Raw genomic sequence first — 27,650 nt, 5'->3', positions numbered from 1 at the left:
TGAACTGATGTGTATTTATTTTCAGATTTGTATGCCGCCCTTCCCCAAAGGCGTAGTAAGCATCTCTGAAAATACATTATTTCTTGGAAGTATAGGGTGGTTTGATTCCTCTCATCTGAAGGCTGGACTCTTCTAACTACCTGTCTTCCCCCAGGGGAGGGATCCTCACACTTTGTTTCCTCTCCTGACTGAGAGAGCAGCCTTCTACTGGAGCTCTGATTTTTAAGATAGTGTCCCCAAGCTGTTCTACTTCTCATCCCTCATCTCTCGAGATGCAGCTTCTTTACCATTGGGGGCCCTGCTTTGTTGATCCAAAGGTATATAACCAGTCTAATCCAGTTGCAGGCTGAGAGAGCCCTGATATTACTGCTCGGTCAGAACAGTTTTATCAGTGCTGTGGCAAGCCCAAGGTCACCCAGCTGGCTGCATGTGGGGGAGTGCAGAATCGAACCCGGCTCACCAGATTAGAAGTCCACACTCCTAACCACTACACCAAAATGTTTAGCTAAAGAAGGTTTGTTGTCACTGGGAAAATAAAATACCTCAGTATCTCAGTACAACTGATGCTTTGGAAATATTTATTCAGCTCTCCCCCCCCCCCAACATACACACACATAAATGCACACATGCATCATTATTAGCAAAATCACCTTGCTTTGGCTGAACCAATTGGTTTATGACACGCTTTCAGTGGTTTTCACAGTTATCTGATTATAATTTTTTTTAAAGCTACTGTTTTATTCGTGGCTTAGCCACTTTGTAAAAAAGATCATAAGCAGCCTCATTAATATTTTTTGTTTTGTTTTGCTCAACCAGGAAAATTTAAAGAAGATGTTGGAAGTTTACGAAATGTTAGGGGAAGTCGAAGATATTGTCAATCCTTCAAACGAACTCATAAAAGAAGGACAGATCCTTAAACTTGCTGCTCGTAATACATCTGCTCAAGAAAGATACCTCTTCTTAGTAAGTATTATCTCTGGCATCCCTTAGAAAAAGAAGAAGAGTTGATTTTTATACCCTGCTTTTCACTGCCCGAAGGTGCTCCTGAGCAATTTACAATCGCCTTCCCTCTCCCCACCACAGACACCTTGTGAGCTCTGACAGCACTGCTCAGTCAGAACACCTCTGTCAGTGCTGTGGTGAGCCCAAGGTCACCCAGCTGGCTGCACGTGGAGGAGCTGGGATTCAAACTCAACTTGTCAGATTAGAAGCCCCCGCTCTTAACTTATCTGAACTGCGTATAAAATTCTTAAACAGCTGCTGATCTTCTCTCTGGGATCTTCCATTTCAGGAGACTAAGGTAGACACAAATCAGAGCTTGAAGATCATCGATGCCTTCTTGACATGGCTGCAAATCTAATGTTCCCTTATTCATGGAATATCAAAGCCAAGTTTAGCTTCGCATTTCCATCAGTGGAAAATCAAACTCCCTTTTACCAGGGTTTCCAAATCCACAAACTCCAATTAAGACTGGAGCCTTGGTTAGTATTAGCCCGTGTCAGTACAAATACAGCCTTAAATCACGGTATACGCCAGGGGTTCTCAACCTTTGTTTAACCTGCAGGCACCTTTGAAATTCTGGCACACTATGGTAGGCACATAGAAACAGAATGGATGACATAAAGAGGTTGCCACCAGGCCCTGGCCACTTTCTAAAAACGCTTGGTGAGCACCAGGAAATGTGTTTGCAGGCACCAGGGGTCCTTCAGCCACTGTGTTGGGAACCCCATTATAGGCCAGTAAAGGAAAGCAGGATCGGGTTCATGCCAGAGAGCGAGGAGACAGTGTGCCCATTTCCTTGACTGTGTAACCTGAAATTGCCAAACAGGCTCCTTTGAGAAGACCAGGGAGACAGGACTGACCCTGCTCACTCACAGCTGTGTGTGTGGCCATTTTATCACAAAGGGGGTTGGACTAGATGATGGACTAAATGAAATGAGATTCAGAAGGACTAATGAAGTACCATCTGGGTTGCTGAATAGATGCAGACCTCATTAGAAAAGCACAGGGATGACTTTTAGTCAATGGTAGATTCCCCCCCCCCCGCCGGAATCCTTCTCCTTCTCCCATTTGAAGTGATAGAACTGTGCATATTTAAAACCACTGCGAGGAAAAAGTCACTTGTGCCCACATAAGCTTTGGGTGACACAGATGTAGCTTAAGCCATCAAACTGATCCTTTGAAATCCTTGTATGTACCTAATCTGCCCTCTCAGCATAATCCATAACGATTTCTTCTCTGCAAGCCATTTTGTCAAATACCCTGGAGATAAAAAAGCAGAGCTACTGTCAATATTACTGAATTTCAGGCCTCTTAAATAACCTTAATAGGTCCGTATATGTATCTATGTAATAGCATTTAAATGAGTTGATTTTGGGGTTAAGAATAACTGAGGCTAACAGTGTCAATTCTGGCCAGAATCAGCAGAAACACACTCTATATGTTAATCTGTACAAAATAAGTTCTGAAAAATGAGTCGTAGCAGCTTCCCCCCCCCCCCCCCCGCACATGATTTGATGGTGCTGTGTGTGTAGATATATGCTGCAAATTTATTTATTATTTATTTATCAGATTTATTCCTCGCTTCTCCCCGGAGTCCACAGGCAAGTTACAGACATATAAAACCCCAATAAAAACATACAATAAAACATTTAAAACATACTATACATAAATCCCCAGACAATAGAACAAGATGTGGTAAAAACTCAGTTCGTATCTACTCTACCCCTTGGTAACCCACTCGAGGGGGAGGGAGGAAAGAGGGTGCCAGATGGAGTATGCTGCTGCTGCTGTAAGGGGGACCAGATCTTCCATGTGGCCTGGCCTCACCCCACGACCTGGCGGAAGAGCTCCCGCAAGGAGCTCTCTTAAATACCCCTTACAGGCCCATTATGCGCAGAGTGGAAAGTCCGCATTCTGGGTGGAATGGCGGCAACTAAAATAACCAATTATGCACGCTGCAGGTGGCAACCGGGTGCAGAGTCAACGTATGCCGCCGAAAAAGCCGCGTTAGCGAGATGCGGAAGAAAGTGGAGCTTCCCGGGACCAGGGCGCAACCAGAAGTGGCTCCGGAGTAGCCGCGTGAATAATTGGATACTCTGGATTTTGCCGCCGTTGCATTCCGTCCCGTGCGTAAGCGGTTTGCTTCGCTTCTTCCTCCTCCGCGTTCTCCATGCCGCCATTTCAGCGGCCGTGCATAATAGACCTAAGAGAGACCTGATTGAAAAGGACAAACAATTCCCACATGATGAATCCTAAGTCCCCTGTGCAACAGCTGGCTATAGGTGACTTAGCTTGGTGTTTTCTTTTGCATCCTTAGAAATAGGTAGTCTTTGTTATAAGGCATTTCAATTCAGTAAGGAAAACCTACGGAGATTTAAACAGGTTGGATCTGATTTTCTAATCAGGGTATTTCCCCCACAAGGATTTACTGCATTGGCTGTTAATAAGAACATGTTGCTAGTTGTGGCAGCTGCTCCTCTGTGTTCTTTTAACCATGGGCTGGTGTTTGCTGCTATTAAATGGATACCTGTGTGCGCATAAATCAAATAAAACTGAGCTGGCAAATAACTAATGCTGGGCATTGTGTAGCTCAGGGATTTTTGGCAAAGCAGAATTGATGGCAGCAGCATGGATCTTCATGTAGCCATGGAGAGTTGCGTAGAGTTAACAACAAGTATGGACAGCCTGTGCATATTTCTGCCTGCATCTGATACAAATCAGGTGCCTTAAGATTTTTTAAAATGCAGACCTCAGCAATGGGTACCTAGGCAGTGAAATGACAGAAGGGGCCATAGTTAGATAATAGAGACTGTGCTTTGCATGCAGAATGTCCCAGGTTCAATACTTGGCATTTTCAGTTAAACATGAAATGTGTACCTTGAGTCCTGACCTTTCAAGACCAGTTGTCTGACCTGGTATAAGGCAACTTCATGTGTATATGTGTTCACCCTTCTTTGTAATTCGAAGTATGTTCCTTTTTAAGGGCTTTCTTGCATTAGGAGTGCCCTGTGCAATAGATTAGCATCAGTTTTACATCTGTGTGTATTTTTCATACCTTTCTTCAAGGTCGCTTCCCAGTTGTTTGTAGCATTTTCCCTGCGCTTAGAAATGCTGCCAGATATACTGCACACAAATTTTTATCTCCAGCATGGTTTTTATATCACAAGACGATTGTGAGAAGCAATTTTGGAAAGGGTGAAAGTTAAGGGAAGAGAACTTAAACCATGGTTTGGTAAATGTTGCGGGATGTTTGCCTTACAAAGCGATGTTTCATAAGATGATCATCAGTTATTCATCACATATAACTCATTGGCAACCTTGCCTTGTTTTTGTGATAACTAATGTTGGTGCGTGTGCCTTGTGTTTTTGCAGTTCAACAACATTTTGCTATACTGTGTCCCCAAATTCAGTTTAGTGGGATCTAAGTTTGCAGTGCGGACCAGAGTTGGCATTGACGGCATGAAGATTGTGGAAACCCACAATGAAGAATATCCACACACGTTTCAGGTGTCTGGGAAAGAACGGACTTTGGAATTGCAGGCAAGGTGAGTGACGTTGAGATTCAGGGTGTAGTACTTGCAAAAGGACAGTAGGGTTATATCAGTTTTGCATATGAAAGGGATGGATTCTCTGCCTGCTAGATGCTGGTTACACGGACACGTCATTGGACTGAACCTGGTTGTTGGATAAAGAAAAGCTATCTGCTCCAATCCCTGTTATCCCTCTACCCAGGGATAGGCAGACAGAAATGTGCACTGCTGGATAGTAGCTCTTGATGATGCTTCCATGTTAGCTACATAGGGGAAATCTGAATTCAGTCTTCATTTGGTGAGGTGTGTATTGGGTTGGCCCAGTGACAATGGTAGGAATTCTTTGAAGTTTCCAGTGCTGAGAGAAGATCAAAGGCAGAAAGTGATCCTAGAAAATGGTGATGCCATGGAATAACAATCAGATTAAGCATTCAAATAAAACCTTTCGACTTAATCATGTTTGTATTTTAATGTGTCGAGTTTCTCATTGCTTTTTTCACCTGCTTATTTTGATTGTAGAGCCTCTTGTGGCGCCATGAGTTCATGAGGCTGTAGAAATGTAGGACATTTTAAAAGTGTAGCTTGAAGAATGGTCTAATTTCAGCTGTTTTGCACAGTTTATGTGGTTGAGACCAGTGTGGCAAGGAGGATCTGTATTCCCCCCCCCCACTTCCAGGACAGAGCAATGTGTATGGCGGCTGCAGGTTCCATCTGCCCCCCTCTTCCCTCCTCCCTCTATGAGATTCCTACTGGGGGGAATAGATTGTGGTTTGAATGTTTTTTTCTGCCGTATCTCACCTTGATTTGTGAATTATGGATCTGTGTGTTTTATGTCTGGGGTTTTAATAGGAGTTTTAGTGGGGATTTTATTCGGACTATTGTAACCCGCCACGAGCCATTTGGGAATGGTGGGTAATAAATTGAAATAGTAATAGTAATAGTAATAGTAGTTGCTGTTTTCTGCCAATAGCAGTTTTGTAGCAGTTGCTAAATGCTTAACATGGTAGGCTGCTGGAAGTTTGTATCTTGTGAGCGGTGTCTGTAGAGCATCGCACTTGTCAGTGAACATGCATTAAAGTTCAGCCTTAGTGTTGCCACCCTTGCTAGTTGTATGGCCTGGATGACTCTTTTTGTTACATGCTGATGCTTAGCTGTCATAAATCATGAGAGGACAATGTTAGCCCCTGTCAGGGGAACTTTTTCTCTTTAATGCTTGTTACCTTCAATGTGTGGGTTGTTTCTCCACCCCACCCCCCATCAGATGCCAGGTACAAGGTAGCATGGCTCATCCAAGTCTTTGGGATAGCTTAATTAATCATTCCTTGACTTGCAACCAGTATTTAGGACAGTGTTTCATGAAACTTTGTGGTTTCTTGATAGCCTTGGAAGGGTTTCCTGAATGGATGGGATTTAATTCATTTTAAATATACATTTTTAAGTTTGTTAAAGATTTATTGGGTCATATGACCATATATAGAGAGCCTCTTGTGGCACAGAGTGGTAAGGCAGCAGACATGCAGTCTGAAAGCTCTGCCCATGAGGCTGGGAGTTCAATCCCAGCAGCAGGCTCAAGGTTGACTCAGCCTTCCATCCTTCCGAGGTCGGTAAAATGAGTACCCACTTTGCTGCTGGGGGGTAAATGGTAATGACTGGGGAAGCGAACAGCAAGGCCACCCTGTATTGAGTCTGCCAAGAAAACGCTGGAGGGCATTACCCCAAGGGTCAGACATGACTCGGTGCTTGCACCTTTACCTTTTTATGACCATATATGGTCATGTTGATACTCCTCACAAAATGGCCAATGATGGGCCTGGAGGAAGTGGGAAGGGGAGGAGTCCCAGGTGGGTGTGTCCACAGCTATGCTTCCCCACCATATTCTGCATGATCACGCCCCTTCTGGGGTTTCTCGAAACATGAATAATGTTTCAGGGTTTCTCAATAGTAAAAAAAATTGAGAAAGGCTGAATTAGGGTATAGCATTTACGGTATAAGTCATTTCTGGAGTCTTGAGGTCTGGCTAAGTTTCACTGTGCATATGCATGCTCAAGGCTATCTTATAGGAGCTTAGCCTACATCTTCTGTAACTTTCATGCATTATTAAAGATCTCCTCGCAAGTACACCTGAATCCCTCTTTTTTTTGTGGGGGGATTCTTTTGAGAACTATGGAGCCCCTGGCCAGGGTCCATCACACCAGTCTAATCAGCGCTTCCAAAAACACCTAGCCATGATATGCACAGACTTCATATATGAAAGATATCTTCCGCAGTCTATAAAAATTCCATTAGGTCTGATGTTATCGTTTCAGTTGCCCAAAGGATTTCCTTTACCAGAAGAATGTACATTTGTTTATTTCCCAATGACCACTAGAGTGCACTTTAATGATTGTGGTTATTCTGATGCATTTCGTTATACAGAAGGCTTCTTCCGGTTGATCTCATACAGGGGTTTACTTCAACTCTGTTGAGGAACTGAGCTTAACATCTAGAGATCAGATTAACAATTCCGTTTTTCTTACCTACCTGGATAATGGCTCTCATAAGATCCAATAAAAGATATTTATTGTATTTATTCATTTATTCATATTTACAGCATTTGTTCATTTAGGGGTTAAAATGTGCCATGGAGTCCTTAACATGGCATCTCACAAATAAAACAGTGCAATAAATCATTTTTGAGGCTCAAATCTCTCCCTTCATCAGGTATCAGATAAAGGGAGCTTTGACATAGAACTCTTGTTGGTCTCTGAATTGCTGCTGAATTAAAATCCTGACAGGTAACTGTCCATGGTAATGAAAAGTGACAGACACAATTCGGGAGCTGCTGTCCTATGTTCCTTATCATAGGACCACCTGTAACTTCTCTCAGCTGGAGGAAGGCTTAGCTAAGCCTTTCTGCCTCTGAGCTGTGCAAATCTTCCCTCCTTCCAATTTGTGACTTGCTTTTAATGTGATGGAGACGTATTGGCAGATTCCACTGTGGGTCTCCCACGTCATGTGTCATATTCTCTGCAGGGAAAGTGTAAAATACTGTGTGTCAACTAGTGCATTCATCACTTAGAGAATATAGGTAGAAAACAAGGTTACAGTAACCAGAACTAGAGAAGACTTGCTAATTCAGAGATAACTTTGGGTTTCTTCTTCCAAGCAGGGAAAAAGTTAGGAAAGGACGTGGATGACTAAAGGCCTATTCTTACCAAGGCCAGTAATTGCAACAGGAAGCAGTATACAGGCAGGTCCTTTGTACATTCTTTGTACCAGTTTGGAGTAGTGGTTAGGAGTGCGGACTTCTAATCTGGCATGCCAGGTTCGATTCTGCGCTCCCCCACATGCAACCAGCTGGGTGACCTTGGGCTTGCCACGGCACTGATAAAACTGTTCTGACCGAGCAGGAATATCAGGGCTCTCTCAGCTTCACGTACCCCACAGGGTGTCTGTTGTGGGGAGAAGAATGGGAAGGCGACTGTAAACCGCTTTGAGCCTCCTTCGGGTAGGGAAAAGCGGCATATAAGAACCAACTCTTTGTCTACAAGCCTACTGCTATCAAAAGGTATTGCATTCTGTCCCTGGCACATCCTATACATTTTTTTGAAAATATCTCTATCCAACATGGATCATCTGGCTTTAAATATATACTAAACATTTGATTTGTGTATCATGGGGGGAGTGATCCATTATTCCGCCATCTTGAATTTTTCTGGCTTTTGGATTTTTGTACCTATGGTCCTATGGGGTTTTATTGTATGTTTTAAGATTTTTTTTTCTAGTGTATGGATGTTGTTATGTTTTTATTGATTGTGAATTGTCACGAGCCAACTGTGTTGGGAGTGGTGGTATATAAAATGGACTATAAATAAATATAAATAAAATAAAAGTGTTAGCACCAGTGCTGAATGGTTGTCATGGGCAGGCAAAGGGGATCAGATTGTGAGACTAGAAAATTCAGTTCTGTTGCTTTTATAAATTTTATAAATACTGCAGTTCTTTTTCCGGTATGCATTTTTCCAGATGTAATCTTTGATATTTCTATATTCATATATACTTCGTGAACAAAGTTATGGAAATACTGTGTTGTTTGTTGTGAGATCATCTTTTAATGTAATCTCAATTTTGTGCCCTTAAAGCTCATCAGCTTTTGAATACAGGCTCCCAATTTCCTTTAATTGGACTCCTGTGTTTCATTATCCTCATTAAACTCTTTAGATTTTGTGCTGGAAGAATCCAAGCAGCTCCAGTAAGTTAAAAGTTAATGACTGTAGTTAATTAACCTGCTTTTAACTGTTATCTCCGACTGTGTCCTTCTTTTAGTTCTGAACAAGATAAAGAAGAATGGATTAAGGTAAGTCTACCTGACTTATTAAGGCTTATGCAACAATAAACTTAGTAGTCTTTAAGGTGTCACAAGACTTAGTCCTAAATATCCTTCTGGAATGTATACCTTATATGAAATAGTTAAAATGTAAACTTCAGGTGAAGAGTGACATACATGAATTTGATGCAGATGCTTGCTTGCTTTTATTTAGATCAAGCATGGCCAAACTGTGGCTGTCCAGAAGTCCATGGACCAAAATTCCCACAAGCCCCGGCCAACACATACTCATGGGAATTGTAGTCCATGGACATCTGGAGAGACACAGTTTGGCCACCCCTGATAGCTAGGTTACCTAGGATACAAGCCTCCTGGCTAACCAGAGCACAGGAACATTCTGTGCTTCCTGTTTGTAGTAGAACCCTCATGTGCAGCATGCTGATTGGCTGACCCTTGTGGCAATCACTGGCAGTCTTCAAGCAAAGGTTGGATACGCACTTTTCTTGGATGCTTTAGGATGCTTTGGGCTGATCCTGCGTTGAGCAGGGGGTTGGACTAGATGGCCTGTATGGCCCCTTCCAACTCTATGGTTCTATGATTCTAATCCTTAAAATTCCACTCCTTCCTCTACCACTAGAGCAAGGTTCTAGGGTGTCATACAAGCTTAAGTGGGTCGATTTGCCAGGTGTCTGCAAAAAGAGCTTTGGTTAAAAGCTAATAGCCACCCTGAGCGTGATAGGTGAAGAGCTGAAAATCTGTGTGGGAGTCGAAGCCAGGGACATGTTTTAGTTGAGGAACAAACAGAGCTTTCCCATGAAACAGTGCAATTTGTACTCCTTTCTGGAGGAGCCAATGGCTACCCACACTCTTCTACTAGTTCAATCAAATTAGAGTCCAGTAGCACCTTTAAGACCAACAAAGATTTTTTCAAGGCGTGAGCTTTCGAGTGCTCCCGCCTTGAATAAATCTTTGTTGGTCTTAAAGGTGCTACTGGACTCTGATTTGATTGTGCTACTTCAAACCAACACGGTTACTCATTTGAATCTTCTACTAGTTGTAATTTAAAAAATATATATATATTGGTTCTGTTTTTTGGGTCTGGGTTTGAGATTCCTCATCTGTTTAATGTCTTGCAGGCTCTTCAGAGTACCATAGATGCTTTTCAGCAGCGGAATGAAACGTTCAGAAATGCTATTGCAAAAGAGTATGATGACATGCCTACTGAAGTGTCTGTAAGTGAGAGATGCTTTGAAACGTTTTGTGATGTGGTTGATAAGACTATGGCTGCATCGGTTCAAGCAATTTGATCCAGTGGGGCCTCAGTTGAGGGAGAGGAGAAGGGTTTGGCTGCAACCCTGAGCCTGCTGTCTCCAGACTTCTGTCAGTCCTGGTTCTTCCTCCTCAACTCACCCAGGGCCAGCCTCATAAAGGATTGTATGGAGGCAGACGGACCCTGGATCCATTCAGTGATCCATTCTTTAGAGGTGGGTAACAGGGAGTGAAGGGCAGCTGAGCCAACAGCCTTCTTGGCTCTGCCTTCGCTGCCTTCCCCTGTGCAGACCCCAGCTTCTACCAGCCTCCTCTGACCTGTCCCCAGGTGCAGGTCGCTGCCTCAGCCCTGCAATCTTTCTGAGGCACGTGCTCAGCCTGCTGGGTTGTAAGGCTGCTGCTGGCACATTTTCAGGCATGACCTCCCCCTTTCTCCTTTCTCCAGTGCCCCTGGTTGGACTGCCTGACTCAGCTGCGTTGGAGTGAGGCATTCTTTTACTGGAGTTCTCTGCAGAGAAGATGAGTGCAGGCATGGACTGCCTCTAGAGCAGCCTTTCTCACCCTTTGACCATTGAGAAACCCTTGAAATATTCTTCAGGCTTTGCAAAACCCCAGAAGTGGCACGTGTAAACAATCACCCCGGGGCCTTTCCCCGTCTCACCTCCTCAAGGCCCATCACCCAATTAATGTTCAACAAATTTAAAATATATATTAAAAATTTATTAACTCCCACCCAATCAGGAAACCCTTCCAGGGCCATCAAACCCCCCTAGGGTTTCATGAAAGCCTGCTCTAGAATATCTAACCTCCATATGGCACCTGGACATGTCCTGCTAGTACAACTGAGCTCTAAATAACCAAGATCAATTCCCCTGGAGAAAAGAGCTGCTTTGGAGGGTGGAGTCTACATTATTACACCCTGCTGAGGTCCCTCTCCTTGCTAAACCCTACCGTCCTCAGGCTCCACCTCAAAAATCTCCATGTATTTCCTAACCAAGGCGGGCAGGGCTAGCTGCCACCCTCCAACAGCTATTTCTGATACCTCTGTCCTGGGTGGAATTTCCATTGACATGCCCTTGCCACTTTGGGGTGGCACCTCTGTTTTGGTGCAAAGCCTACGCTGGCCATGTGTCCCTGATGTTTCAGAACAGCTTGTATGTTGCTCTTTCTCTGCCGAAGTTATAGCGATTCACTTCCTGTACTTGCAGTTGATTTCCCCCTCCCCTCCATCTCCTTCCCTTTTCAGAATGCTGAACTTGGCAAGAGAGCACCAAGATGGATTCGAGACAACGAAGTGACCATGTGTATGAAATGCAAGGAGCCCTTCAATGCGCTGACCAGGAGGAGGCACCACTGCCGAGCATGCGGGCATGTAAGCACAAAGCCCCTTCTACTAGTAGGTTAGTGCAGGGGTAGTCAACCTGTGGTCCTCCAGATGTTCATGGACTACAATTCCCATGAGCCCCTGCCAGCAAATGCTGGCAGGGGCTCATGGGAATTGTAGTCCATGGACATCTGGAGGACCACAGGTTGACTACCCCTAGGTTAGCGGATGCTGAAACAGGCCAAGAGTTGTTCAGAAACTCCACCTTGCTGCTGTGTCCACGATCTGAGCTTGCATAGCAAAGGAGGTCAAAAACGTGGACAGAAGATCGATGGGGCCGAAACTCCTCCAACAGAGCCACCTTGTGGAGGATAGAGGAAATTTTTAACTTTGTTCTTTTAGCAAGTGACTTTAATGCAATGTTTAGTATCTAGAATTCGTGGGAAGTAGGATTGCTCATTTAATCAAATGTGCCGGTTTCCTGTACTTCACCCCACGTGACTTTTGTTTTGACATTTCCTCCCAGTTAGCATTCCCACCCACCTTCCCCCTTCCTCCTCTTCATGCCCTCCCAGGTGGCTGTGAGTCATTCCTCTTCTCGCCACCCACTGACCTTGCAAGCCAGACTGCTAGCACACGTGCTAGTTGACAGAGCTTTCTGGAAATTAAAATGCTGGGGGTGAAAAGGCTGAATCCTACCAAGACAGTTTCCTGTGGGCTTCTATACTGGAGGGCCGGTGGTGAGGCTAAAGGGGCCACCAGTCACAGTGGACAGCAGAGACATCTGTCTGTCCATCTGTCTGTCTTTCTGTCTGCCTGTCACCTTCCCCTGTGGCTCAAGGCGGTTTACATGGAATGTGGGAGAACATGAAACAATACAGTATAACTTAGTAAGAATAACAACATTGAATAAATAACACAGATAACAGATTCTAATATGTCCAGTGACTGGTTGAACAACATTAACATATTAACAATCCCATGGTTGGTCAGTTCAGGATGTTTACTTCATAAGGACGGCTCGGGGTGGGGGCAGTAGATGTTGTCGGTTCGGCTGACCTCAACCCAGTGCCTGGCAGAAGAGCTCTTTTTTGCAGGCTCTGTGGAACTGTTCTAGCTGTGGTAGGACCCTGATCTTCTCTGGGATCTCATTCCACCGGGTGGGGGCCAGGACAAAGAAAGCCCTGGCCGTGGTTGAGGTCAGACAAGCTTCCTTGGGGCAAGGAAAGTGCAAGGAGAGTAAAAAGACATTCTCCAAGGGGTGTGTGAGTAGGGTGGTCAGGCACCCAGCAAGAAGCTTGGGGGCAGGGACACAGTGGGGGACGTTATCATGGGGCCTGATGAGACCCACTCACACTGGGCTGCAGAGTCATGCCTCCCCACTGCTGCAGTCATAATTCTGGCTCCTCCAACTATCGCTTGACTTCTCGTCACATGGTTCCAGTTCAGTGGCTCCTACGCTATCACCCGGTGTGAGTGTGTATGTAGAAACGCTGGAGACCACTGCTGTAAATTATATTGTTTGGCCTACTTATTTGAGCCATGTACCTTGATGGACATTTGTTAATTCCTAGTCTTATGAGCTACTGATGTAGATGTTATGTTTAGGCCTTAATTGAGCACTAAAAGGAACAGACTGTGGGACCATGTGGTGTATTCCTGTTCTTAGGGCAGGCAGGTTGATCCACTAGAAAGGTTCTATTCACAGAATCATAGAGTTGGAAGGGGCCATACAGGCCATCTAGTCCAACCCCCTGCTGTATACACTATATGGATTTATAGCGTTTGGGTTTTTTGCCTAAGGTGGATTAATTTTATGTTTGTTCCTGTTCTTTGTGGTTGTGGCTTATGTGAGTTGATAATGAGGAAGGCCATTACGTGGCCTCACACAGGGAAATTGATGTCTAGAAATCTGCAGACTGGTATTCCTGCGAAATGTTTAAGCATCACCATCTCAAACAGATGCACAGAAGCCCTGTTGATTTCGGAATAGTTCTCTTTACATTTCTTCTTCTTTAGGTGGTCTGTTGGAAGTGCTCCGATTATAAAGCCCACCTTGATTACGATGGGGGTAAACTGAACAAGGTTTGCAAGGACTGCTACCACATTATAACAGGATGCACAGACAGCGAAGAAAAGAAAAAAAGAGGAATCCTGGAGGTGAGGGCATTTGAAGAATGGTTTCAATGTGTTGCTAGCATCAGTGGAAAGGAGGGAATTTTGCCCAGAGCAAAATTCTGAATATTTTATAACTTATATTGTATTGTACAAATTCCTGTCTTTTTCCTGGTGGGCATGCTTTTTCCTCAGTGCACACGCTGATATGGCTAGGCTTAATTAATGATCATAGAAGTGAGGCCTCCAGAACTGCACACAGTACTCCAGGTGTGGTCTGACCAGTGCCGTATACAATGGGACTATGACATCTTGTGATTTTGATGTGATGCCCCTGTTGATACAGCCCAAAATGGCATTTGCCTTTTTTACCGCTGCATCACACTGCCTGCTCATGTTTAGTTTACAATCCACAAGTACCCCAAGGTCTCGTTCACACACAGTGTTACCTAGAAGCGTATCCCCCATCCAGTAGGCATGCTTTTCATTTTTCTGACCCAGATGCAGAACGTTACACTTATCTTTATTAAATTGCATCTTGTTCTCATTTGCCCATTTTTCCATTGTGTTCAGATCTCGTTGAACTCTGTCTCTATCTTCCGTCATGTATTGATTCTTCATGTATTGCTGTTGATATAACATAGGGTTACTGGGAACTTGCAGAATATGGAAGGAGATTGGGGCAGGGACAAATATCGTTATAGCTCTGATTTAGAACTCTTAACTATTGTCCTTGTATTCAGCTGAAGCTTCCCAAGTTGTGTTGTTGTTGCCGCCTTCCAGTTGGTTGTTCAATATTTCAGGCTGCTTCTGGTTCTGGCTAGCTAGCCCCTGCTGTTATTTGTAGATGGGTCCATCGGGATTGACCCACTTAAGATTTCCCCACCATTCCCCCTCCTCAAGCGGCCTGCTGTCTGTGCCCAAATTTCTCTCGGAGGGTTGGGAGACCCTTGTAAGCAAAATGCACCACAGGATCAGGTGACGGGGATGAGATGCATAAAGGTTATGGGAAACCAAGTCTTCCACTCAAAGCTAGCATCAGTGGAAAGGAGGGAATTTTGCCCAGAGCAAAATTCTGAATATTTTATAACTTATATTGTATTGTACAAATTCCTGTCTTTTTCCTGGTGGGCATGCTTTTTCCTCAGTGCACATGCTGATATGGCTAGGCTAGTCTGCTTTTTGTTACATTTTATACGATGCTTTTCATAGGTAATTTGTTGGCTCTTTTTGATTTTAGTTTTTTATTGATACTTGTAATTTGAGAGCTGGTAAAGCTAGTGTCTTCTACTCAACAAAATCAGAGTCCAATAGCACCTTTTAAGACCAACAAAGTGCAAGCATTCTTCCTTTCAAGTACAAGGGTGACCTTGGGCTTCTTCCTTACTCTTCCTTGCACTCAAAAGCTCATGCCTTGAATAAATCTTTGTTGGTCTTAAAGGTGCTACTGGACTCTGATTCTGTTGTGCTACATCAGACCAACATGGCTACCCATTTAAATCTGTCTTCTACTCCAGTGGTCCCCAACCTTTCTGAGGTTGGGGACCAGCAAGGCATTGGGGCATGGCCCGCGCGCGGGCCACGCCCCCGCATCGGCCGCGCCCCCAGGCCGCGCCCCCAGGCCGCGCCCGCGTCGCACCCCGCATCGGACCGCGCCCGCGAGCCGCGCCCGCGAGCCGCGCCCGTACATTGGGCCGCGCCCGCGAGCCGCGCCCGCACATCGGGCCGCGCCCGCGGGCCGCACCCCCGCATCGGGCCGCGCCCGTGAGCCGCGCCCGCATGGGCACGGCCCGGCCCCGATTCCTTCTCCCCGCCCTCCCGCAGTAAGAAGCTTCCCGGGCCGCAAGCTTGCGGCCTGGGAAGTTTTTTACTGCGGGGGGGGGGCGGGGAGAGGGAGCCGCGGCCCGGCGCCATGGCCTTCGCGGCCCGGCACCGGGGCGCGGCCCGCAGGTTGGGGACCACTGTTCTACTCAGTTCCTTTTCAGCTGTTGCAGTAGCAAGGACTGAAGGACTTGTCTCTGATTTGGCTTAACTATTTGCTGTGATAGGACTCTGAGCATGATTGTATGTTATAATCTAGCAACACTGTTAATGCTCTAACGATGTTTTCGCTTCCTTACAGATTGAATCAGCGGAAGTATCTTGCAACAGCGTGATATGTAGTTTCCTCCAATACATGGAAAAATCGAAGACTTGGCAAAAGGCTTGGTGTGTGATTCCTAAGCAAGAAGCCTTAGTATTGTACATGTACGGTGCACCGCAGGTATGTAGGAAGGAGAAAACAAGAATATACAGAATCCTCTGGTTTATGAAGGATAATGGATTAATGTCTATGAATTTTTTTTTGCAAGCTACCTTGAATCAAACAATGGTGGTGAATGGTAATATCGGGCCAATGTGATGTTTTAGTGTTTTTATTCTTTTACCTATTCGTGGAAACTGTGTTGTGAACCACCTTGATCTGGCAGAGGCAGGAGGGTGGTGGTTTTATCTATTTATGGATCTTTAGTTTATATACCGACCCTCTTGGACTTGCTCTCTTGGGGTAGTTAAGAGCAATATCAATCTTATGAACATTCCAACAAGAATAAACATTAAAACAATAAAACAGCATAAAATTCTAGTTCTAGTCCAGTCAAACTTCATTGCACTAGACTAGCGGTCCCCAACCTTTCTCAGGTCAGGGACCGCCTCCGGGATGAGGGGAGAGCTGACGGCCCGGGTGGTGCGAAAACGCGCATGTGCAGCTTCCGCGCATGTGCATTTTCGCCACCAGGTGGCGCTACTGCACATGCGCGGCAACTGCATGTTCGCCTTTTCGCCACTAGGGGCGCTGACATGCATGCGCGGCAACCGTACACATGCGCGTTTGCGTCACCGGTGTGCCGGCAGCTGCGCCTCCTCTTCCCTTCTCGCTGCGGGCAGGGGAAGGCAGGCGTGGCTGCTGGTGGCCCAGTACCTTTGTGGCCCGGCACCAGGCCGGGGACCGGGGGTTGATGACCCCTGCACTAGACCATAGGCCATAAAAATTCTAGTTAAAATCAGCTATCGGCACCTCTGATGTGTGATCCCTGACATCAGTCCCTGACATCAGTATTATAATACAAGAAGGTTAAAGTTGGAGGAGGATGGGAAATCTTAGTATCATTCAATCATTCATTCACTCATTCATTCAATCATTCATTCATTCAATCAATCAATCATTCATTCAATCATTCATTCATTCAATCAATCAATCAATCATTCATTCAATCATTCAATCTATCCATCCCATCCCATCCCATCCCATCCATTAATGGAAAACCTGTCACCAAAAGCTCAGATTTTGCCTCAAGCTTTTTGTTTCTGTGTGTTTAGGACGTCAAAGCACTGGCCACTATTCCACTGCTGGGCTACACAGTAGATGATACTCCAAGGAGCGCTGACCTCCCCCACAGTTTCAAGCTCACCCAGTCCAAGTCTGTGCACAGTTTTGCCGCAGACAATGAGGAACTGAAGCAGAAGTGGTTGAAAGTCATCTACTTAGCTGTCAAAGGTGAAACCCCGGGCTACCCTAATGAACTACGGCTGAGCTTGGGAGATCACGAAAACTCTGTGAAGTTGGATTCTGACGCTTGAAACAGCAGAAAGTCTGTAAGGTGTACATATATAGATATAGATTTTTTTTCCCAATCAGACTTGGGTTGACACTACTCCCGAAAACAAAAGAAAGAAGCCCCCGGCATTCTTTACCATGTTTCTTAGCACTTTATGTTGGAAAAGAAAAAGAAATGCTACTTATTTTAGGGAGCCTTTTTCTTATATTTATGCTACGCGAGTTATACTAATGAATAGTGCCATTCTACATTTCTTAATCAAATGAATGTCTATCCCCAAAAGTTCTACTGTGTACAACGTCTCTTTCTCAGAAAAGTGCATCATATGAATTGGATGCTGTTGGGTAGAAAATGATTTCTTTCATAATGATGCCTCTATTTGGTATAGCCTGGTTACTTTCTAGTACTTTTAGCTGTGTGTTCAAAGGATATACCCCTACGTTGCCAAAATACATGTGCTGTAGAATTTAAAGGCAGTTCGGTTTCTCGCATTGAAATTGTGGCTCTTGTTGCGCTGACTTGTACATAAGGTCTGTTTTGTGTTTCAGACAACGAACACTCCCCAGCGAGAGTATTGGTGTTTAAAATCGCAAATAATCTCATTAAAAAAAAACACATTCTCCTAAATTTTTATTAAACAATAAATATATAAGAATAGCCGTGTATGCTATTAGAGGGAAAAATGTACTATACTTAATTTTTATTTGACTTCATGATACATTCATGCTAACCTGTGATTTTATTTAAAATAAAGCATGTGTCCTCTTGAAAACTGAAGAGGATTCTGGATTTTTAAAAAAAACCCTATTGATTTGTTTTAATTATATCTAACGGTGAGAATATTTTTATACATTTAATATAGAGCTTAAAAATAGAAGTAACATAAATGGCATGTAATGGGTACGTGAATTCTGGCTGTGTTTTGAAAAGCATAATTCTTCTTCTCAGTCCTGTGCCTGTTTTACCTTTTGTACGGTGCGGTGGTGCTACCTTTTTAAAATTACAGCAAGTGCTTCAGTAATTAATAGCCTGGTCTTAAATGATCACTTGTGATCGTGTATTTTGCCTTTATGGTTGGTCACTGTAACACCCAGACCTTAACAGTATGGCTTGAGGCAGTCATCATAGTTAAGGACAACTGGCTACAGTTGAGCGTGATGTCTGAGTCGACAAACCAGGGTTTTCAAGTGAGGGCCAAGCCAGAATCAGAACCCTTGGTTTGCGCAAAGTATAGTTTGGTGCGATAGCTAAACATCGACACCTTGTAATTACAGCTAGCGTTTTGCCAACAAAGTCACTGCGCCAAAAAACTAACAGTCCTGGGAAGATTGTGGCTTAAACCAAGCAAGTTGCGCTGTATAAACCATGGCTTACCTGTGTGTTTTAGATTCTGAAACCTTGGTTTGAATTCTAAGCCAGTGGTCCCCAACCTTTTTATCACCGGGGACCAGTCAATGCTTGACAATTTTACTGAGGCCTGGGGGGGGGGTAGTCTTTTGCCGAGGGCCGCCGCTGCCGCCTGAGCCCCTGCTCCACTTGCTTTCCTGCCGGAGCCCCTGACTTCCCACCACCTGCTGGGGGATGCTGCCAGCAGCAGCTGTGCAGTGCCAGGCCGAGGGGGAGCCGCAGCCATGGTGGCCACTGGAGAGCACCGAAGGTGAGCTGGCGGCAGAGTGGCAGGGCAGCCCCCGAGGCAGCAGCCAGGGAGGAGGACGAGGAGGAGCCGCGGCCCGGTACCGACTAATCCTCGGACCAGTACCGGTCCTCAGACCAGGGTTTTTGACCACTTTTCTAATCTACAGTTAGCGCCAACCAGGGTTTGGATTAATGTCCAATTTAAGCCTTAGCCAGTGCTTTTTGTGTTTTTTAAAAAGTGCCAGGACTCCTATTTCTCCAGATTTCTACCTGTTCTCCTCCTCAGGACTTGGAAGAGCCCCCCAAAAGGTGCTGGCACTCAATACTGAATCCCGCCACTAAAAACTCCCTGTTTAACCTTTGCAAAACCGTCTGCGTGTTTTAACAGTTAGCGACAGTATGGTAATATATGATCCACATCTGTTGAATGGGTGGCAGTTTTGCATTAATATCTGTGGTGTGCAGCCACACTCAGTATCTGCATGGATTATATGCATCATAGTGTAATTTACAGAAACTCTTGGTCTCTCTCTCTCTCTCTCTCTCTCTCTCTGTATGTATGCAAGTGCCATTTCTTGCAAAGCCTGTACACGTAGCCCTTAAAATTATCTTACAAGAAGTATATATAACCAAGTTTTGCAGTCCTGAGCAGACAATTGATAATGGTAGCAGTCTTGCTGTAAGCTAATACTTATTCAAAGCATTTGCCTGGCGTCTTTGGGCTTGAATGCGTGCAATAACCTGAACCTAAAACAATAGCTTTTGACAAAGATGAATCCAAACTGAATCTATTGTATCTGGCTTGTGCAATGGGGTGGGTGGGAAGAGGATAACTCACTGAAGTCTTTCCTGCGAAAGAGCTACAATTCAGAGGGACCAAGTGAGAGTTGTTTTCATAGGTTTATTAGGAGATAATAATAAACTGAGCATATTAGGAGATATGCTCAGAATCTGTAGCGTGCCCTACCCCATTTTAAAAAGTAGAACTATTATTACCCCATGCTTCATTTGGTTTATTTATTGTATGGTATGTGTGTAGTGTGGCCAGGAGATGCTGTGTATGTAGGATTTTCTGGCAGCCAGGCAAGAGACGTTCATAGGTGGTTTGCCATTGCCTGCCTCTGCTTTAAGACCGTTGTTTCCCTTTGCGGCCAGTTCTCATTTCAGTAAAGCATTCAACGTGCAAAATTCCCTTTTCAGATCATTACTCATGGTTTCTGCATACTAGCAATTCTTCTGAATAGCTCAGTGAAACTGCCTCCGGCTAAGCACACAGCTTAACATAAGCAGGTTAGGCTTAAACGTTTTTTCTTGCCTTATATTTTCGACGCGTTCCTGTAAGGAAAACTGGAGGCTGACTCTTGAGCGGCCGAAGGTTTGGGCAAAGGATATACAGCCCTGCCTTCCTTTCGTGTTGAAGGGGAGTGGAATTTAAGGGGTTGTCAGTTTTTGGAACTTTGTTTGAAAGCACATTTTTTCCTGCATCGCTGATCTCATTGCTGCTACCTTGGCTGGTGTGGAATGGGCTACATCCTCAAAATAATGCCAGGGAGCTGAAGCACAAAAGTATCTTTGAATGTTCATCTTCTTCCCCCTTTGAATGTTCATCTTCTTCCCCCTTCCTTTATGTCTGCATGTGAGACAAGGAAATCCAAGACTCAAATGAGTAGCCGTGTTGGTCTGAAGTAGCACAATAAAATCAGAGTCCAGTAGCACCTTTAAGACCAACAAAGATTTATTCAAGGCTCACGTCTTGAATAAATCTTTGCTGGTCTTAAAGGTGCTACTGGACTAAGATTTCATTAAGGAGATCCTAGTAAGAGATAGCACCTATCTAGACTAGTCTAGCACTTAATAATGTGAAAGCACTTCCCCATATTTTATGTATCCTAAGCACATTTCTGTAGAAGCAGGTTCCATAAATATTGACGAGACTTAGGTTGCATTTACAAGGAGATTCTTCCCCCTTCATTTTGACTTCTAAACTGCACAATGGTGTGTATATCTGTTTGGAGCATCCACAAAACATCCTCCTCTGATCATCCATCGTCCAGGCCTTTCCTCTTCTTGGAACGTAGTCCTAAATCCTTAGCAAGCTGCCTGGATGGGAATGCGAATATCTTTGACTGTCCCACCCATACTACCTCTCTTTGGAACTCTGTTAAGGAAAACTGCAAGCTGATGCTCCAGCAGTTGAAATTTGGGGATTAGGGCTGGCCTTTCAGTAGTAAATTGTTCTTCCTTTTAGTTGATTCCAGGGCTTTTCAGTTTATTATGGAGTTGACATGCAGGAAGATTCAGTAATGCAAATAGTATATATTTTACAAGCTGTTGTGGCATCTTTTCTGCATAAAATAATACCTGTGTCCATACAAGTTTTTAAAGCTGGTACGTTGGCTTTAAATAGCAGCGTTCCCCACGAGCAGAAAAATCTTTAGAAAGTGAAAATGTGATTATATTTGATACACGTTGTTAAAACTATCTTGACTTAAAAGCACATGAATGGCTTCTTTTTCCCCCCACCATTCTCTCTCCAACTCCTCTGACTGCTTGGAGATATGAAAAGCTCCTTTTAAAGCAGCCTGCCTGAAATTGCCACAAGATGCTCAAAATAACTTTTCTGTTTCTGCAAACCATATTTGAATGTCCAAATTTGAGCAAGGGTTGTTGTTGTTGTTGTTAGGTGCGAAGTCATGTCCGACCCATCGCGACCCCAAGGACAATGATCCTCCAGGCCTTCCTGTCCTCTACCATTCCCCGGAGTCCATTTAAGTTTGCACCGACTGCTTCAGTGACTCCATCCAGCCACCTCATTCTCTGTCGTCCCCTTCTTCTTTTGCCCTCAATCGCTCCCAGCATTATGCTCTTCTCCAGGGAGCAAGGGTACTTCTGTGCAATTCTTTCAGACCAATGTTTTACAGTTTTGTGTGTGTATTTAAGCCAGTCAAGCATTGTTAAATCATACTGTGTTGGTACAAATGGAGCATTAACTATAAACCATATGGGACAAACTAGGAGCCAGATGTAAGAAATAAACACTCCTCCTCACTTTCCCTATCTTAACCCTGGTTAATGTTTTCATTGTTTGGGGCATTAATTGCAGTTAAGATTAACAAGATTATCCCTTAACCCAGGATCTGAAACTGCACGAGAGCCTCTGAATCTGTGATGCGATACCTACCAATGCATGATACCACATTGTAAGTTAAGGAGAAATTTGGAATAGGACCAGCAATAGTAAGAATTTCCCCCCAAAATGATAGAAGCTATGTAGAGGAGAAACACCATTTCTTTTCTGTGGTTCCTGTATGTCAGTTGTGCCTTCGCAGAGCCTCTATTTTGAGATTTCTAGAACTAGGTTTTAGATGTGTCTGAATCTTGGTTCTGCCCATGAGAGTGAAGGTGCAGGTGTTCATTTGAAGAATGTCAGCTACAGGTAAGCAAATAGATTTTTTCCCCCAACTGAGGCTGACTTTGAATTTCCTAAGTATGATTAATAAGCAGCCGTCTCCCGTACATCAGGGCATTGAGTTGCCCATCTATCTCTCCAAGATGTTCTGTGCCAAGAAATCCCAGTATGGCATTCAACCCCCTGCCCCCAAGTCAGTTGAATGTTGCAAACCATGATGTTATGCTGGGGTTAGCAGTAAGTGCTTCTAATGAATAAATCAGGGGTAGTCAAACTGCGGCCCTCCAGATGTCCATGGACTACAAAGCGAATGCTGGCAGGGGCTCCTGGGAATTGTAGTCCATGGACATCTGGAGGGCCGCAGTTTGACTACCCCTGGAATAAATGAAAAGCCCACCACATGTTACTACTTTGGTGAATGAGTACCACTGTGAACAATGCCAAAGCACTAATGATTTAGGACAGGGGTAGTCAACCTGTGGTCCTCCAGATGTCCATGGACTACAATTCCAGCAAACGCTGGCAGGGGCTCATGGGAATTGTAGTCCATGGACATCTGGAGGACCACAGGTCGACTACCCCTGACTTAGGACATCTGAATTCCCAAGAGTGGAAACTAACTTTTAACCTGAAAAAACAATGTGACCTTTATATAAAAAGAATAGTAATCTGATAAGAACATTAATTTTTTTTTTGCATTTGTAATTCATTGCTTAATGCAAGTAAACTAAGCAGATAAACTTGGGATATAGTATAGAATGCTGTGATTCTAGTGCAGGGGTAGTCAAACTGCGGCCCTCCAGATGCCCATGGACTACAATTCCCAGGAGCCCCTGCCAGCATTTGCTGGCAGGGGGTCCTGGGAATTGTAGTCCATGGACATCTGGAGGGCCGCAGTTTGACTACCCCTGTTCTAGTGGCTCAGCTGAGCTACTCAACTGCGGTATTTGCTTTCACCTCTTAAAATGTAATAACATAAGGCTTTTTTATTGCTCAACTGTCAAAGAACGGGAGGAATTAATCTTTAACTTCCTTCTCCGGTTAGGCCAGAGTTTACACCTTGGCAGTCGGTTTAATTTTGTCATTTTGGTTTTAAAAAATCCGGGCAGTATTCAGCATGTTTTAACTCCTAGTTTTCAATGAGACGTAACTTAGTTGGATCGTGCTCAGTGGGAAACAGCTGCGGATGAAAGTTTCGAGCAGTTAGATAAAGCACAGGGTTACCAAATGAAGTTATTGTTTCTGTCCTAACCAAACGTACTGCTGTTAATTTCATTGTTGCAGGATTAAATATACTTGAATGATGAAAGAAATGTCTGTAGCCCGCTGCCGTCTTAAGAACTTAGCCCTCAAAGCGTATTTTCTAATTGCATTAAGTTTTGGTGATCAAGGCTTTTGTGCCAGTCTGATGCCTTTCAAGTGTCTCAGCTTTACAAAGCAGTTGTGTGTAGTGGCAGGGGGTTGGACTAGACGGCCTGTATGGCCCCTTCCAACTCTATGATTCCATGATTCTAATTGTTGCAGATTTTTGCTTTCATGGTTAGGGAAAGCCAGGTTTCTCACGCCGTACTGAAGTCTGGAGGCACAAGCAGATGTAGATAAGCACAGGAGTCCTCTGTGGTTCCTTGGCCATGGTCTTGTCCGTTCTTTTTCAGGATGATTGCATCGATTCTTCTTAGTCAGCTTGGCACAGTATTGGTGTGCCAGCATTTCTGCCATTACGAAGTCCCCTCCCTCATCTGCCTGGAAATATTCTTGCATAATTCTAAAAAGTTGAATGAACTTTTTTCTTGAATGTAGAAATGGATGTCCCACTCAAAGTACGTGTGTAGAGAGGGATAATGGAATCAGTGGTGGACTGATGTGGGGGCCGACCAGTGGTGAATCAGTGGGGGGGGGGCAGGAGATAAAGTTGTGGTGACTCCTGCTGACCTGCATTGTATAGCAGCATACTTAGAGCAGTCCCTTCAGGCATTTCACATGTGCATTATGGAGTTTCAGATGTAGCTTGATATGCATGAATGGAGCTCCCAATGCTGGCAAAGCAAGCATCCTGTGTGCATTCAGAATTCTGTCTGCAGCACCCACCTGTAGAAACTGCATGCATCCATTGGGCCTTCAAAAGTCATACGTTAATTCTACAAATACTGATGGTCACTTTGTGTAGTAGCAGCTTGCGTGCGCATTCAGTATTAGCTCATTTTAATGCCATACCATGAAGAACAGCATGATGCTGTCATTCTCTGCCTAACCCCTGCAACGTATATACAACGTGGCAAATGCACGTGAATGAGTCAAGGCTAACAGTGGCTCCTTGGAGCATGTTTCCTTGGGCAACCCCCACATTATGGGTTGAAAGAAAGTATGCCAAATATTAAAGATGTATGCAGCCTTAGCTCATTTCATACCTGGAGTAGAAAGTCCAAGTGATACCCTTGCTCGGAGGCCATCTTTTTAATATATATTCATAGATGAAGAGCAGAGGCAAGTAAATAAGGCTTTCTCTGGAACACAATTCTCAAATCCTCTGCTTCATAGGGACACAGAAAACATACCTTGATACTCACTTATGGTTATGTGAAGCAGCCCTTGGGAGACTTGAAATGTCAGGTTCAATTTACAGTGACTAGAGTAGGACAGATTCAGGTGGATAGCTGCGTTGGTCTGAAGCAACAGAATAAAGTTTTGAGTCCAGCAGCACCTTTTAAGGTGAACAAGGTTTCATTTTATTGAATAAAAACTTCATTGGTCTTCAAGGTGCCATTGGAGCAAAACTGCTCTACAGCAGGAAATGAGTATATCATCTGGCTATACTGGTGTGAATTGAAATAGCTAAATGTGCTGCAACTAGGTTGCGTTTCTAAGACAAGTGTTTGTGTGGGTGGGGACAGGAGGAGCAAAATCGTGGGTTTTGGTGTGATTAATGGCAAAATGGAATAGGAAAGTGGACAATCCAGTTTCTTAAGCACAAGTCAAATAAATGAGATCTCTTTTCATACAAAATGAATTATTCCTCCTCCCTACCCCAATCAGAGAAGAAAATTTTTAATATTTTATCCTAGTATGCAGGGTCATACTTTTGTTGGGAAGTCTTGCCTCATCACTGCTTTTTTCAGTCCCATCCATATGAAGGGAAAATGAATCCAGATTGATAAATATCCAGTGTTTATTACAGGAACGGTTTGGTGCAAACAGTATATTTGCAGTAACTGCAACTCTTTTGAAATAATTACGTCTCTTGGCTTGCAGTTCTTACTAAGATTTATGTTCTCTCCTTTGCTTGCTCTTTTATATTGCAACAGTTTCCCTTCCTCAAATGAAAGTAATTCCCCATCCCCAGCTGAATTAGAGGTTCTGTTTAGAATGAGGCTATTGGGCCAAGTAAGAATCAAATTCGTAGTACTAACCTTACTTCAGTATGGAGAATGCTCGCAAAATGCATAAAATATTTATAGTGAAACAATTGAGGGAAAGGTGTGAATTTTGTCGGTCTCTGGAGAGAACATAACAGGCTGTAGTTTGTGGGGAGCGGGGAAATCCCTCCCTTTAAAGCGCATTGCAACATCCCTGTAGTGTTATCCATAAATCAGGGGCCAAGCCCATTGCATTCAAGAATGGAGCAGGCACTAGATTGGGGGGGTGGGAGAACTCTGTAGAACCCTCCCCCCAGGAAAGGCTGCAGGCAGCTGTTAAGGAACTCACTGGCAGGGGCAGCTCTCATGCAGGAGGGATCTACAGCCTCTGAGCCTCAGAGGGAAGTGGAAGGAGGAGGGGGTAGTCAGGGGTGGTGGACAGAAGGCGATTGGCTGGCTGCTGGACAGATGGGCAAGCTGGTTGGAGGAGGTGGCACTCAGGGGCGGGACAGCCGCCCAGAGTGGGTGTTATGAGCTGAGTGGCGCTTAAGCCATGAGACACGCTCCTCCTCCAAGCCCTTACCAGAAACATATTATGTGAAACAGATAAGTGCGCCTTCTCTTAGCCGTTACAAGCAGGCAGGATGTAGAAAAGATAGCCAAACGCTTTTAACAGGTGCATCCCAAACACTTTATGTCTTTCATCGATACCTGCTTCACCATTACGGAATGGCATGTTTAGATGTTACTTGTGTGGAACCAGGGTAAAACCTAACTGATAGCGTCAGAGCCTTATGCAGTGCTTTCGTCTATTACTTCTAGTGTGTGTTTCATTTGACAATGGAATTAGATTTCTCAGTTGCATTTCCAATAGTAATAGGGTGTGTTTTTTTCAACAATGTAATTTTGTTGCTTTGCAACAAATTGGAAAATACGTTTTTAAAAAAGGAAACAAAAACAACATTGAAGATTGTGAAAGTGGTTAGTCCCCCCCCCATTGAATAATATGTACATGAATGTAAAATATTTGCAAATATTTGTATATATTTTCTGTAACATATGTATATTTGATCCATACAAGTGGGAGCTGGAAAACTGTAAAATTACGCACTTTAATTATTGTTGAAAACTTTAAAAATTTGTACCCTGTAAAATAAAAAACGTCATTAAATCGGTGATTGTCCTCTGTGACCTTAGTACTGTCATCAATTTCTTCTTTGTAACAGCGTTAAATTAAGTCTGATAAAGAATTCAGTTGCTAGCACCAAAATAAGAAAGACAGGAGGAGGAAGGAGGCCTCTCTGCTTGCTTTCTCACCACATTGTTCGCTGCTCAGTCCTAGGATATTCCTGCATAGTGCAAGGGGTTGGACTAGATGACCCTGGAGGTACCTTCCAACTCTATGATTCTGTCCAGTGTTTAATCTTTTAGCTCCAGCAATGCTATCGTAGAGTCCATAAAACTTGGGATTGATGGTATTCAGAAGTCATTGCAAATGTGGGTCCACGTTATACCCATGCTTCGGTTGCTTTTCTTGAACAAAATGATCCGAGACTGTGGAAGATAACTCTGCTTTCATTTCAGCTCGAGCATCACACGGTGACAAGATACTGGAGTTCATTGACGTTGATCTGCCTGGATCCCACCTGCGAGGGGTAATGGCTAACCTAGTTACGGGGTAAAGTGCAAGTTTGAGAAAGCGTGGTCCAGACGAGGGGTGTGGAACAATAAGTAAGCTGATCAGATGCAGTGGAGAAAATCTGGATTGTCTTTGTGGTAGAAAGAATACTGCATTTCTCTTTCCCACTCTGGGGAATGGCTGATGCACAAAGGATTAATCCTATTAAAAACCAAATATCTGGCTTATTCCCTGTATCTGGGCTACTGTTATAGTAAGGGAAGCCCTTAAATGATTATTCTGTGGGTTCTTAATTTTTGTGGTTTTTGTGTTTTGTAATGGAATACTTGTAAGGCAGGAATCCTGTTTAGGACTACTCATAAGTAAGTTCTGTATTATTCAGTAGGTCTTAGGAAAGTGTTTTGAGGAGGGCAGCCTAAATCTCTGCATTTATATATGTGTTGGTTTAATCTGAGCTTTTTCCAATCGCCTT

At 44.1% G+C, this 27,650-nt stretch overlaps 1 protein-coding gene across 2 annotated transcripts in view; it reads left to right on the top strand.

Annotated features, from left to right (window-relative positions):
* Window positions 1-26,714, top strand: part of FGD4 (FYVE, RhoGEF and PH domain containing 4) — a 137,064-nt gene extending 110,350 nt beyond the window's left edge. For both annotated transcript variants that reach the window (XM_077339930.1, XM_077339931.1), the window contains exons 10-17: window positions 817-963; window positions 4,375-4,547; window positions 8,838-8,868; window positions 9,975-10,070; window positions 11,354-11,479; window positions 13,451-13,591; window positions 15,669-15,809; window positions 16,904-26,714. In XM_077339930.1, coding sequence (XP_077196045.1) covers window positions 817-963; window positions 4,375-4,547; window positions 8,838-8,868; window positions 9,975-10,070; window positions 11,354-11,479; window positions 13,451-13,591; window positions 15,669-15,809; window positions 16,904-17,164 — 1,116 coding nt within the window. In that variant the 3' untranslated portion in view covers window positions 17,165-26,714. The remainder of the gene's footprint in view (window positions 1-816; window positions 964-4,374; window positions 4,548-8,837; window positions 8,869-9,974; window positions 10,071-11,353; window positions 11,480-13,450; window positions 13,592-15,668; window positions 15,810-16,903) is intronic.
* Window positions 26,715-27,650: the final 936 nt, after the last annotated feature.

Source organism: Paroedura picta, chromosome 5 (assembly GCF_049243985.1).
Source record: "Paroedura picta isolate Pp20150507F chromosome 5, Ppicta_v3.0, whole genome shotgun sequence".
NCBI lineage: Eukaryota > Metazoa > Chordata > Lepidosauria > Squamata > Gekkonidae > Paroedura > Paroedura picta.
This window is presented reverse-complemented; position numbering and strand designations above follow the sequence as displayed.